The 15,058-nt window shown below is 37.8% G+C and overlaps 1 protein-coding gene across 1 annotated transcript in view; it reads left to right on the top strand.

Annotated features, from left to right (window-relative positions):
- LRRIQ1 (leucine rich repeats and IQ motif containing 1) overlaps positions 1-15,058 on the top strand; it is a 208,314-nt gene that overhangs the window by 26,495 nt on the left and 166,761 nt on the right. The window contains exons 9-10 of the mRNA XM_014788515.2: positions 8,743-8,895; positions 10,849-10,999. Of these exons, the coding sequence (XP_014644001.2) occupies positions 8,743-8,895; positions 10,849-10,999 (304 nt within the window). The remainder of the gene's footprint in view (positions 1-8,742; positions 8,896-10,848; positions 11,000-15,058) is intronic.

The following is a 15,058-nucleotide window of genomic DNA, read 5'->3' as shown; positions in this document are numbered from 1 at the left end:
GGCCTTAGGATTTGGGCTTTTGGTTCTGGCTGCCTATTTTGCAGCCAGATCAGCCAAATTATTTCCTTTAGCTATGTAACTGTCAGTCTTTTGGTGGCCTGGGCAATGTACTATGGCCACTTTCCTGACATCGTAACAAAATGTAATAAGGCCAGTATCTCTTCCATGTGTTTAATCTCTTTGCTTCCTGATGTTAGTAGACCTCTCTCTTTCCATGTGGTCCCATGTTCGTGCATGACAGAGAAGGCATACTTGTAATCAGTATAAATGGTTATCTTTCTCTTAGCTGCAAGATGCAGGGCTCTTGTGAGGACTATGACTTCTGCCTTCTGGGTAGACATACCAGAGGGCTTCTGTTTCTAGGACCTCCTGATGAGTTGCTATTGCATACCTGACCTTTCAAAGTCCATGGTCCATGAAGCTGTTCCTGTCAGTAAACATTTCCATATCTGGATTCTCCAAAGGCTAGTCAGTCAGACTGGGTCTGCTAGAATAGACTTCTTCAATTATTTGTATACAATCGTGGACAGGTGCTCTTGTCATAGTGGGAAGCAGGTGGCTGGATTTAGGGTGGATACCGCCTTTAATTTTACATTTCTATTGTCTAGTAGTATGGTCTGCTACTTGCCCAGTCTCCCTGAAGTAAGCCCATATGCACCCTTTTGTTCAAGTAGAGGTAGCACACAGTGTGGAGTGTGCACAGTAGTTGCCCACCCCAGGGTAAATTTTTCAGCCTCTTGTAAAAGTTCACAGGTCATGGCTACAGCCCGGAGGCAGACTGGCCACCCTTGGGTTACTACGATGGCCAGTTGTTTGGAAAAGTAAGCCACTGTTCTCTTGGCAGCACCTAAATTCTGAGTTAGCACTCCAAGGCTTACACCTTGTAGTTTGTTTACAAAAAGGTCAAATGTGGGCCGGCCCGGTGGCGTAGTGGTTAAGTTCGCACAGTCCGCTTTGGCAGCCCAGGGTTTGCAGCTTCAGATCCCGGTGCGGACCTACAGACCACTCATCAAGCCATGCTGTGGCAGGTGTCCCACATATAAAATGGAGGAAGATGGGCACAGGTATTAGCTCAGGGCCACTCTTCCTCAGCAAAAAGAGGAAGATTGGCAACGGATGTTAGCTCAGGGCTAATCTTCCTCACAAAAAAAAAAAGAAAAAAAGGTCTAATGACTTTCTAATGTCTGGAAGACCAAGTGCTGGGGCTGTTAAAAAGTTTTTCCTTGACAATATGGAATGTCCTCTGGCATTCTGCAGTCCAGTTTTATGGTTCATTGTCATGTCTTTTAAGTGCCTCACATAGGGGTTTGGCCATGAGTCCAAAGTTAGGAATCCAAATAGGACAAAACCCAGCCATTCCTAAAAATCTTCACAGTTGTCGTCTGGTGGTGGGTACCGCCACCCTGACTAATGCCTCCCTTCCATCAGCCATTAAGTTTCTTTGTCCTTTTGATAACTCAAATCCTAGGTATTTTACAGTCAGTTGAGAAATTTGTGCTTTTCTCTTGGAGATTTTACATCCCTTTTCTGCCAAGAAGTTTAAAGTAAGGATTGTATTTTGGTCTGAAGCTTCCTTAGTTTTACTAGCAATCAGTGTGTCATCCACATATTGAAGTAAGACTCCCTCACTTAACTGGAGATCCCTTAAGTCCTTGCCTAAGGCTTCCCTGAAGATGGTGGGGGCATTTTAAAATTCTTGTGGAAGTACTATTCAACAATATTGTTTTACATTAGTTTCAGGATTGTCCCATTCAAAGGCAAACAGTTCCTGGGACTCAGGACTTAGGGGTATGCAGTGAAAGGCATCCTTTAAGTCCAGAACTGTAAACCAGCGGAAGTCTTCAGATAAAGTTGTAAGTAAAGTATGAGGATTTGGTACTACTGGATGTATATCCTCTACAATTTGGTTAATCGCTCTCAAATCCTGTATAAAATCATAGTCTCTGATCCCAGGTTTTTGTACTGGCAAGATGGGAGTGTTATACGGAGACTGACAAGGTCAGATTAATTAGCATTTCAGAAAGGTGGCTATCAGAGGTTTTATACCCTCTTTCGCATGTCTCTTTAAAGGATATTTGTTCAAATTTGCAGTCTTGGTGTCTGGGCAGAGTTTAACTACTATTGGATCAGCTATCTTGGCTCTTCCAGGCCTCCCATCAGTCAGCCCAAACATCCGCTCTTACCTTTTACAGAATTTCTTCACAGACTTCTGATTGAGGCTCTTCTCCCAATTGTAACAGCACTGCTTGGAAGCCACAGGCTTGATCTGGGAGGACTTCAGTGTCTACTTTTTTCTGGTGTAGAGGTCACTTGGGCATTTAATTTTGTTAGTAGATCTTATCCCAACAATGGAATAGGTCACTCAGGCATATATAGAAAGCTATGCTTTAGATATGTTTTCCCTATGTTACACTCCAGCAATTGTAAGAAAGGCTTATGAGAGACTTCCCCAGAGACACCAATAATGGATGTGATTTTGGGGGAAAGGGGTTCCTGTCTGGTGTTTAGTACAGAATAAGTAGCTTCTGTGTCACTTATGAAGTCTATAAATTTCTTTCCCACTGCTGTTGTTACCTGGGGTTCCTTGTGGGGAATATTGATGGAGCTGGTGACATCTAGAGGAGCTCCTGGGCTCCGTCATTCTTGGTTGCTGTCAGCAAATTGGTGCATCTGGTGTTTAGGCACATTTGTTTCCTCTCTCAACTTCCAAGAACAGTTGGGATATTCCCTTTTCCAATGGCCTTCCTGCTTACGGGAAGCCCATTGTCTTGGCCCCAGGGCTGAATTTCCCTTGTGGTTAGAAGGTGGGGGCCCTGGGGGTTTTACTCATGGCTGTCTGCCTTTTCTCATTGGCCTAGGCAGATTGTGACTAAGGGCTGTAGTGAGTAGAGTGGCTTGTTTTTACATCTCCTGTTGTTTTTGTTTCTCTTATTCCTGGTTGCAGCTGTTAAACACCTTAAAAACAATCTCAACAAGCTGTGACATGGGCATCCCTAATCTCCCTTCCAATTTTTGCAGGCTCTTCCTTATATCAGGGGCAATCTGGCTGATAAAGGTCATATTGATCAGCCTCATGTTATCCAGATGCTCTGGGTCAATGTCAGTATACTTTCTGTAGTCTTCAAAGACTCTCTTTAGAAAGGTCAAAGGATTTTATTTTGGCTCTTGTTGTACCTCCTAGACCTTATTTAAGCTCTTCAGTTTTGGGACACCCCTCCACATTCCAGTTATTAAACATGCTTTATAATGGTTTAACCTTGCCCAGCCTCTGAGGTTGGCGTCCCAGCCTAGGTCAACCTCAGATATGGCCTCTACTGCTGGAGCACTGATTGGATTGTTAGGATGTAACTCATGGAGTCTCTCGGCATCCTGATGAGCTTCGTCCAGTATCATCCTATGCTCCTCTGGGGTGAGGAGGGTGTTTATAAGGGCCTGAATGTTGGCGCAGTTGGGATCATGAGTAGCAAAGATGGGCATAAATAAACTTTCCATCTTTTGGGGGATCATCTTGATAAGTAGGCATGTTGTTTTTCCAGTTGTATAAGTCCAAAGTTGAAAAGGGATTATGCATGTATAAAAATCCTCTGGGTTGGCCTTGGTCATCCAGACCTGCAGGGACTTGCCTTAGTGGGAATTGCCCTGCCTGGGGTGGAACATTCTCTGGACTGAATCGAGTACTCCAATGGGTATGAGGTGGGGAGACCATTTCTGTCTGACTATTAGTTAAAGGGAGGTATAAAGCTGAGCCAGTGGCTTCAGGGAGGTCATTATGCCCTTCCCGGTCATCTCTGCCTATGCCTCCAGCATACAGTAAAGGCAGTGTAGGAGACAGCAGATGAGGAAGGACAAGGTCACCATCTGACTTTGATTCTAGGAGAATAGAATAGGGAGAATAGGTTTTTCCTATGGATCCTCCATCTGAACCATGATCTTACATCTTTTTTCTAAATTCTTATTCTGATGTAAAGACGTAAAAGACTGTACATAAGGGATCTCGTCCCATTTCTTTTCTCTTTTACAGAATAGGTCTAATTGCAAGGTGGTATTATAGTTCAGAGACCTGTTCTGGGGCCACACCTCATCTGACCCCAATGAGTATCGGGGCCAGCTTGTGTTACAAAAGAAAATCATTTTCTTTTTCTTCATGGACTTATAACTGAACATTGCCCAATTTTGAAGAATGTATCCTGGTGGGCAATGTATACATTCTACACTCTGGTATACCATTTTTATTTCCCATTTTGGGGGGGCTTTTATCAAGGTAGCTGCAACAAACAAGCTCTTTCTAGGGAAAGGTATTTAAGGACTGATAGTGTGCTTGTGGGGACAGCTCCCCCAAGAATAACCAAGAAGTTGGCTTTTTCCCTTATGTGTTCTGGCATCCACAAAGTTCGGGTGATTGAACCTGGACGAGCTGCCGCCACCAACTGCCTCATCACAAACAATAAGGTCCCAATAAGATATGTTCTTCAGAATGGTGTCCCTCTGAGGACATTGCACATCACGGACAGACACCCTGACACCTCTGTGAAATCCCCAGTCACCTGGGAATGTCCCGAAGGACTGGAGGGAACAGTGCCTCTTCTCTTGGGAGTCGGAAGAACCTCGTAAGATTAATCTAAAGAGAAAGTTTGTTATGATCACCAAGAACTCAGTCCCCAAGCAGCCAATTCTAAGAAAAAACAGTTAGTCATAGACAAACATTAACACACAGCACAGTTCTACATATAACATAGACCAGAATACTAGCTGGTTTTCTAGGAGTGGCTCAGAACCAGTGCCAGGAGCTACTCAGAACCAGATTTGTCGTCCAGAACCAAAAGAAAGTTCATGAGTGAACCTCTTATCCTGCCTTTAATTACCTTAGGTGGTTCAGGCCCAAGGTTCGGTCCTCAGCCTGCCAGGATTCCCCAGAATACAAGCTAAATTTGCAGTTCCAGCAAATCAAATGGGAGACACGAGGTAAAGGACAATCGCTTTCTTAAAGTTACTCACTCAGAGCCCAGAGACGTCTTGATCCAGAAGCTGTTTATTCTCCCAAAAGAAACAAGATCCTTTGGGGCCTGGAGCACTGCAGTGGGAAATGGGAATCCGATCAGCAGACCCTCTATATAAAATTGTCTAGGCAGTGGCTTAGGGTTGACAAAAAGACCCCGCACCCCACCAGGGGATCCTTAGCCTCAGGTGGGCAGTCACAGGACCTTGTCCCTTTGTGGTCACCAAAAATTGTTACTGTACAAAATTGGGATTCTGTTGCCCAATGTACATTAAAAAAAAGCCAATTATTATGGTGTCAGCTTTTGGGAAAAGAAATGTAGCTTTATTTTGCAAGACTGATCTGCAAGGAGATGGGACATGTGCCCTCAGATCTGTCTCCTCAATTCAGGGTATGGGGATGAAATTTAAGAGGTTAGGGAGAACAGGCTGGCATGTGGAAATGCTGGCAGGACAGGTTTTGATTGGTGGGCTTTAAGCATTTGTGGTAAAGTTCTAAACATTTATGATAAGGTTTTAAACATTTATGGTAAGGTAGGGAAGGAATTTTAACACCAGATCTTCCAGGATGATGGACCCCTCGCTTCTGATAAGTCTAACTTTTGCGTTCTGGTCATGTCCCAGTCCTTTGGTTCCATGGAGAGGAAAATCGTTGATTCTCCAGTCATTTCAGGTCAAGATTTCTTCTTCTGCATATGCTTTGGCTACATGACTTTGCAAATTTTCTGAAAGATGATTCTTAATCACTCTGTTGATAAGAGATGGGCTCTGTTAGAACTGGCTCTAGTAGTGGGCTTGTGGTTAAAACATTATGTAAATTTCAGGTGTACATTATATTTCGACTTTTGCATAGGCTACATTGGGTTCACCACCAAAAGTCCAGTTGCCATCCGTCACCATATACATGTGGTCTTCTACCCCTTTCACCCTGCGCCTACCTCTTCCCCCTCTAGTAACCACCAATCTGTTCTCTGTGTCTATGTGTTTGTTTGTTGTTGTTTTATCTTCCACTTATGAGTGAAATCATACAGTACATGACTTAATTGAAGTTAGATTCTCTTTCATTTAAGCCACTAATCATACCTTTGACTCAGTCTCTGCAGATGATTTTTTATACAATATTATTTCTCTGGGTGGAACAGATTTGAGGTTGTGGCACTGAACAGATGTTCTGGGAAAAGCAAAACATAGAATCATTGCTTTTGTGACTTTTGTGCTTACAGTTTCCCACAGATGACTGAAACTCCTTGGGTTGAACTCAAGAATAATTGAGAATGAACTCTCTAAAAAATATAGAGTTATTTTAGGTCATTTCATGTATCATGAACTGTCAAGGATTTGGGGAAATATAGATGATTAAGTGGAAAACTGATTTGTGATCTTTAATTAAAATATATTGAATGAGTCATAGTTTCTATAGGTAGAATAGTTCATTTTCAAGTCATGAGATCCTGAAAGTATTAATCTTTCAAATATTTTTATGTTACTCTTTATAAGGGAAAGAAACTATGAATGCTGTAAGTATGTTTTAGTTTTGCCACAGGGCTGAGGCTGTTTACTTATTTACTTAAGAAACAGTCAGTGAACATTCACTATGCTCCAGTAGTTCTTTTTCAAGCTGACCATGCAGTGATGGACACCTGTGAGTACTAGTTCCATATTGACCTTAGTTTATGGAGCATAAAACAGTTTTATTTATGTTATTATTGTCATGCATGTATCAGTAAATGATTAATGTAAAAATTTATTTTGATCTCATGTTTGGAAAAATCTAAGGTAGGGAAGAGAATAAATTGCTATATTGTAAGGAAATTTTTTAAATGTTCAATAAAAGGGAGGAGGAAATATTCTGAAATGCCTCATATTCACAAGTAGATACCATTAACAAGGACACTACAGCAGTTGCCACTCCTGTACTGTAATTAAATTAAACTAGAGAAATTGCTACATCATAATAACTAGAACTTAATTGTGTTTATTTAGTTGATTGTAAGCAGTATATTATTAAATCAGGCAGAATAATATAAATTATAAGATAATCTAGGTAGTAAGTAGCATTTGTTATTATAAAGCTGCAGTTGTAGAGTTTTCAGATTTTAAGTGCTTGATTCTAAGTAGTATGTTAATTTTTTAGTATAGAGTCAGTTTTCCAGTTACAGAATTTATGGTATCTCTTTGTGCACAAATTAAATGAGCATTATTTTGACACAAATTGCTGAATATTTTTCTTTCTGAAAAATTATGAAAAAGAAATTTGTTTCAAAGTTGTTTTAGCTTATGAATAATCGGGAAATTCCTAAAATAATTATGAAACTAGAAATTTTTATTCACCCAAAGTTTTTAAATATAGATAATTGCTTTTGCTACTTAAAGCAAGGAGTAGACTTAATCTCCTTTACATCTCCATGAACATGTGGTCTTCCCATTCACTTACATAAATATGTAAATTAAAAACTTTTAGTTTAATGCACAGGAAATGTTCCATATGAAGAGGAGTTACGGCACTTAAGAATTTTATACTTTTTCCAGCTTTTTCTGAAGCAATAATGCTTTCAATTTCAGTACAATATTCTTTGAATTTCTATTTTGAGTATGATAATACTCTAGACTCTTCTTATGAAGTTAAAAATTTTTAAATTGTTATTCAGTACATGGGAAACCTGGCTTTAGGATTTTTGATATGGCAATATGAAAGTATTCTTACTATAAATTGATTTAACTTATATGCTTATTTCAGTGCATGGACTCAATTATAGTGAGGAGCCAACATATTATTACATGATTTCTCTGCCATTTTACTTAGATGAGAGCTCTTGATTTTAGTAAGTGGAGTGCTTTTCAGTAATCCAAAAATATTTCTATCTGACATATTCTTGTAGAACTATAAGTGTAATTTTTAATATACATATCGTAAAGTTGAATACATTCTTTGATATTGAATTCTCCTGAGTTAAAAAGACTAACACCAAAAAGAAGAGTTTCTTAAGGAAAAAGCTTTCTGAAGTGTTGAGTCCACAATAATATCTCAATAATAAGAAATGTTGTAAATGTATGGTCTTCAAAATGTTTGAAAAATACAAAAAAAAATTACTAGTCATGATTTGTTCTGCCACGGATTCTATGCTCTGGCCTACGGAATGATCCATACCTTTGTATTGCAGAAGACTTGTACTAGAATGTTATTTGTATTACCTGGTTCAATTATTATTGAAGGGTTCTACTTATTACAGGTTTTATAATATCTCTTCTCAGTCAAACTTTCTTCTTTTCTGGAAGATAGCTGAGCTATTCTAGTTGAAGCGTGGCAGGTCGGACACAAAATCTATCTCCTGACCTGTTGTGGCTCCTGGTACTGTCCAGGTATCCCTAGATACTGCCAAACCCAGGCCTTACACATTCATGAGTGCAAGCCTGGAAATAATGCCAAGGACGTGAAAACAAGGAAAGTGAATTTGGTAAAAAATCAGGGAGTGAGCTAATAAATAATTATAGTTTGTTATTGCTTCTATGCTTATTTCTTTTGAACTTGAATTGGTCATGGATGATTGCATTATTTTGCCTTTCTATGTGGGGAACAAAAGAGGCCAGATAGTTTAAATGGAATTGAGTTGTTAATAAATGTGAGTTTCAATAGATAGCATTACTTTTTTTAGATGAATTTTTTAAAGCAATTCTGCAAGACTAGTATAGTTTATAATCATTATTGTTAGATAATATTGTGGACTCCAATTTTCTTGAATTGTCTAGGTTACAACAGTTACATTTCAAGATTTGCCAGGCTGTAGTCTCTCCACTCTGGCAGAGTGCACAAATCTTCAATTTCTGTCTCTTCAACGCTGTGGATTAACTTCTTTGCACAGCCTGAGTAACTGCAAAAAACTGAAGTACATTGATGCACAGGTATGTCCCCTGTTCTCCTCATTGTTAGTCTTAAAATATAAAATGTATTCATGTCTACATTTCATAAATGACAATTTTGAAGAAACATGTACTAAAATAACCTCTAACTCAAGGTCAAAAGAGATCAAGGGCCAAACTTTGTGAGAGCCAAAGAGGGAAGATGATAAGGTGGTATGACCTGGAAATTACTTATCTCTATTTGCAGATAATGTAGTTACTGTTTTTGTTACTTTTGGCTGCCTGACAAATAACCACATTACTTAGTAAATTAAAACTACAACCATTTTATTTGCTCATAGTCCTGTGGGCCATGAATTGAGACTAGGTTTGTCTGGACATTTCTTCTGCTTCATATTGTGTTGATTGGGTCTCATGAAATTTGTAGCTGGGGCTGGAATGTCCAAAATGCTTCTCTTATATGTCTGATACCTTGGGAGGTAGGAATTCAATGTCTCTCTGTCTGCTTTCCTGGACTTCTTTACATGGTGGCCGAATTCTAAGAGTGATGCATTCCAAAAAGACAAGCTCCAATATGCAAGAGTATATCAAGGATCTGCTGGCATCATGCTAGCTAATGTTCTATTGGCCAAGCCCTGAGTTCATGTGGGAGGGGACTGTCTGGATGTGTGAACCTTGGGTTATGAGGTTTATCGAGGGCTATCAAATTAACAGTCTACTACAATCTACCCTCTAGCTCCTAAAGAGTCACATCCTTACCACATGCAAAATATGCTCATGTCCCAAAGACCCCAAAGTCTCATCAACTTTTATGGCATCAAACTCAGACTTGAAGCACAGAATCTTCTCATATAAATCAGATCCAAGTGGAAATGATCTGCTCAGATAGAGTTCTCTCAACTCAGAGATCTGTGAAGTAAAGTAAAAAATTATCTTCCCTCTCTCCCGCCACACACGCCTACATTCAGTGGTGAGACAGGGCTTGATTGATTACAGTAGTCATTCCCAATCAAAATGGGAGAAAACAAGAAACCCACAGCAGTCCCTGGTCCATAGCTGAACACATATCATCAATTCCTTAATAAGGACTCAGTTCTGCTCCATGGGAATTGTTCTCTGTGACTCTTGGTTCTGCCCACGGGGCTTATGACACCATCCTCAAGGCATATTTCCTTTTCCGTAAGAAGTGCCCTGTTTTGCAGCTGAGAATTTTTCTCAGCCCATTTCTTTCCCATAGGTGATTGGGGGAGCCTAGAGTCTTCTTTTCATTTTGAATTATATTCTTCTCAGTTCAAACTGGCTGTGCTTCCACCAATGATTTTCCTTTAAAACTTTGTGGGTTTCCTATGCTTCTTACTAAGTTCATTCCAGACAAAGGCTATACTCACAAATATTTTTGAGAGGAGTGCTGGGAGGCTACACCCTTAAGATTCTTAAAAGCCCTTTTATCTTTCTGAGGTCTTAAAAAGAGAATTGCTGTTGTGTCCTTGACACATGCTGTTGACACTGAGACTAACATTATGTATTACAGAGATGTGTAGGGGTAGTAAAAGTATAAACTTATAAATGAGATATACGCCTAATTCATGATATTGGTATTCTTGGGACAGGAAGGAGCCAAAAGGGATTGAGGAGGGGAAGTAGGGAGATTTCAACTTTTTCAGTGTTTGGTTTCTTTAAAATAACATCTTTATAGGAACTATAACCAAATGTTCACTCTTGTTCATTTAGATTGTTTGAAATATTTTGTTATATTATCCTCTGTATTTTCTATATTTTAAAAGGTTATTAATAAATACAAAATCAGTTAATTGTTTATTAGGTTACTTAATATTTTCATCTAGATAATATAACATTATACATAGTTATCTTAAAAGGTAGAGATCCAGATATTCATTTGGAGATTATATCTCATCTTTCCACTTTTTGTAAGCTTTAAATGTTTGGTTAACAAGCCATATAAATAAAACTAATTACATCTTTTCTTTGTTTTAGGAAAACCATATTGAGACTATCAACTGTGAAAATTTGGAAAATCTCTGTATTGTTCTTCTTAATAAAAATCAACTGACTTCTTTTCATGGTTTGGATGGCTGCAGTAATATCCAAAATCTTGAACTTTCACATAATAAAATCACTCGAATTGGTGAGAACAATGGAATTTGAGTATATAGACATTTATTTCTTATGATTGTATTTTGTTTCATTTATTCCTTTTTAAGAGTAGGCCACCATGACTAATTTGCTTATTTTATTCTTTCCATACTTAATCTTCTATCCAGATTTATTAAGGAAATAAAATTATTTTTAATGTATATAAAAGGAATATGCTCCCACCACTGGCAAATGGGTAGTTGTTAGTAGCTCCTAGAATTAATACATTCGTCTTTCTCTTCCTTTTCTTATAACCAGTAGTGACCTGAGCTCTACTGGGGAATATAATACCACAGTTTGGTGCCATCATCTTTTTATAGATCCTGTGCTTTCTTCACTTCTCGGCAACTGGCGTAACCATTCCTTGGTAAACTCTTTCATCACTACTCTCCTTGCCTGCATCCATCACTTATACTAACCTGTCCTTCTTTAGATAGGGCTACTAATACCATATAAAAGAAAGAATTCATCAGCTTTAATCTCCCTTACCTCCATCCCTTAATCTGTATATCTGTATACTTATGTATCTATATTTGTTTCCACCCTCATACTTTTTAATACATATAATTTAGCAATGAAAATGTCTTTTCTTGTTTAAGGCCAGTCCTTCTATTTTCTGTGTCAGTCTTCTTTGATAGCTTACTCCATCATTTATCTCCTGTCTTATGTCAGATTCTTCCTGTTGCCATTCACTTCTGCCATTGCCTTCTCTCTCACCTTTTGCTGTCAAGGTTTGTGAAGGAGTGTCCTGTTCCTGCTCTCACTTGTTAGTACCCAACTTCCCTCTTCTACCCATGAAATTTGACTTCAACTTACTTCTGTGCTATTTCCAGTGTGATAATACTAAAACAAAAATCTCATTGTGTTTTTCACCGCCTAGCTTAAAGTTCTCTTATTTTTTATTATTTAACTTGGAAGATTCTCAAGGGAGTTGATAGGGGCTTACATAATGGTGAATGAATAATCAACGATTGTCAAAAAAATCAGGAACTAGATAAAAACTTTACTCTGGTACAATACTAATGGTTTAAATTTTTGGACCCCCAAAAGTTACTGTCCTTTCCACCTCCTCTGTTCTATAATATTTGGGAGATGTGATCTGGACTGAAGTACCTGGCAGTGGGTTGGGAGTAGATGGAGGAGTAGAAGTAAGCCTACTGTCTGAGTTTAGGCCTGGTTCTGCTTAGGCCTTCTTGATGTCTTTTGTTTGTTTGCTTATGTTTTGTTTTTTCTTTCATTTATTTTATGATTGAAAATTTCTAAAATTTACAAAATAAATACATGGAGATTTCATATAACCATATTCAACATTTGCTTCATCATTAATTTTTTCTGTTTTTGATTTTATTTTTTCTTTTTTAAAGCAAATCCTAAAATCATATAATTTCCTCCTTTCATACCTCAGGAGATGGTTTTTAATAATATGGTTCTTCCTTACTTGACCACAATGCATTGTGACACCTAATAAAATTAATAGTGATTCCTTGTATAGCTGACAATCCATAATTCAATTTTTCTTATTTTCTCAAAATTATCTGGGTTTATTTGAATCATAACACAAACAATGACCACATATTACATTTACCTAAGTCTTTGAAGTCTCTTTAATCTGTAACAGTCCTCCATGCCATTGATTTGTTGCAGAACCGATGTTAATTGTCCAGTACAATGTCCTGCATTCTGAGTTTGTCCATTTACTTTCTTTTCCTGTCATTAAAATTGTTTCACTAAGCCCTGCATTTCCTGCAAATGGAAGTTGGCTCAATAGGCTTGATTAGATTCAAATTCAGTTGTTTTGGCAGGAATTTTTCATAGGTGGTGCTCTGTGCTTCATGTTGCCTTACATCAGGAGTCGTACAGGGCTTGTTTGCCCGTAGTGATGATACATTGAGTATTGGGTACAGCTAGTGAGAGCCCAAACCCTCCGTTATCAAGTTCTCCAGCAACCTTTCATCTAATGCTTTCATCCATTGATAATGTGGCTTGAATCAGTGAATGCAATGGGGAATGCAAAGGGTGAGCTTTGTTTTTTTCTTTTTTTTGGTGAGGAGGATCAGCCCTGAGCTAACATCTGCCAATCCTCCTCTTTTAGCTGAGGAAGACTGGCCCTGGGCTAACATCCCTGCCCATCTTCCTCCACTTTACATGGGACGCCGCCACAGTATGGCTTGACAAGCAATGCGTTGGTGCGCACCAGGGATCTGAACCGGCGAACCCTGGGCCGCCTCAGCAGAGCCTCAGCAGAGCGCACGCACTTAATTGCTTGCGCCACCGGACTAGCTCCTGAACTTTCTAATTTGATCATTCCTTCCACATTGTTTTAAGCTGGAATTCTTTATTTAATAAGCACTATGTGGTTATATTGAAATAGTTTGTAGAGGAAAGACAGGGATAAATGCCTACTTATGTACTGACAAATTTTTACAGTAAGGTCTTAGTGGCCCTCATTATTTTCAGTGGAGCCAAATGGATTTATTTTTCGTTTATTTTGCTTTGTTTTTGCACTTGTTTTCTCTTTCTCTCTCTCTGTTTCCTCCCCTTCTCTCTTTCTTAGTATTCTTATGAACTCATAGATTTTTATAGTACAGAATACTTCAGTCAGTTGCCTTATTGTAGTTTTTGATACTCAAATTGTCCTGTCCTGTGACATCAGTATTTGATATCTGCCATCAAATTCACAGGACAGGACAATTTGAGTATCCAATATTGGTATCTCCAATTCAAATTTATTTTTTAACTTTATAGTCGTATTCCTTTTTCTTCCACTGTCATCCTTGGTTGATAACAACATTAACACAACTATTTGCTATCTCTTTTATCCATAAAATAGCTTCAAAAGAACATTGCCAATATTACTACTAAGAAAAAAACTACTAAATTAATTTTAAAATTTCTTTGCATTTCTTTTTGTGCTTGCACTTTGTCCCCCAAAGTGATGGGATCATCTGAAGTATTTTATCTTTGTGATTATGTTATGAATTTGAAACATAGTTAGTTCACTTTTCCCATTTGATTCAATTTTATTTTTGATAAGTAAAACAGATATGTTTCCAAATTCAAATTACATTAAAAAAAGACATCCCTAAACAGATTGTACTTTCATTCCTGTCCTTTCCCTCTGTTTTCCCATTTACTTTTATATATAAATGTGTATGTATATATGTATAAAATAATATATGTATATAACATGTGTATATATGTGTATATATGTAAATATACATACATATACACACATATATCTAAGAAATATATGTGTATATGCTAATCTTTTCACAAAATATAGAATATTTTAAGTACTGTTCTTTATCTTGTTTTTTTTCACTTAACAACAATTATGGAGTTCATAGCATTCTTTTTCCATGGCTTCATAGTATTTGATTGTAAACTCTGCATGGACCAGAGTTTATTCCACTGGTCCCTGGTTCATGGACACTGGATGATTTCCAATCTTCCACATTGCCATAATTACTAACCTGATACCTATGTCATTTCATACTTTATCAGATTTATCTTTAGGTTAACTTCCTGCAATATGTACTGTTGGGGCAAAGGACATCTGTAATTTAGGAAGGTAGTGCCAGGCACACTTTATAGGCTTGTACCATTTTGCACCCCTAGCGCTAATACATATGAATACCAGTTTCTTCTGCTTTTCTTCTGTTTATTATGCTTTTTTTCTATTTTTGAGTTAAATATTTAATTCAATTATTTTTTATCATTTTTCACTTATTGACATAAATTATTAAGTCTATAAATTTTCCCCTAAGCACTGCTTAGTCCATAACTTCTGTTCCGTAGGTATTTTCGTCAGTTGTACAATTTTATATGTATTTTATCTTTTACCTGAGATTTTAAATTTCCATATGAAAAGGCCTTTTTTTGTTATTATTTCTAGTTTTATTGCATTATAGTCATTATAGAAAGATTTTTATGCCATTTCTGCTTTTCAGAACTCATTGTGGTTTCCTATGTGGTCAATTTTCAGAAATGTTTCATGTGTACTTGAAAAGGAGGTCATTTTTTTTTTTTTTTTGTGGGAATAGAGAGTTTA

This window comes from Ceratotherium simum, chromosome 25 (assembly GCF_057802395.1).
Source record: "Ceratotherium simum simum isolate JZ-2026a chromosome 25, ASM5780239v1, whole genome shotgun sequence".
Lineage (NCBI taxonomy): Eukaryota > Metazoa > Chordata > Mammalia > Perissodactyla > Rhinocerotidae > Ceratotherium > Ceratotherium simum.
Note: the sequence above shows the minus strand (reverse complement) of the source record. Positions and strands in the feature narration are given on the sequence as shown.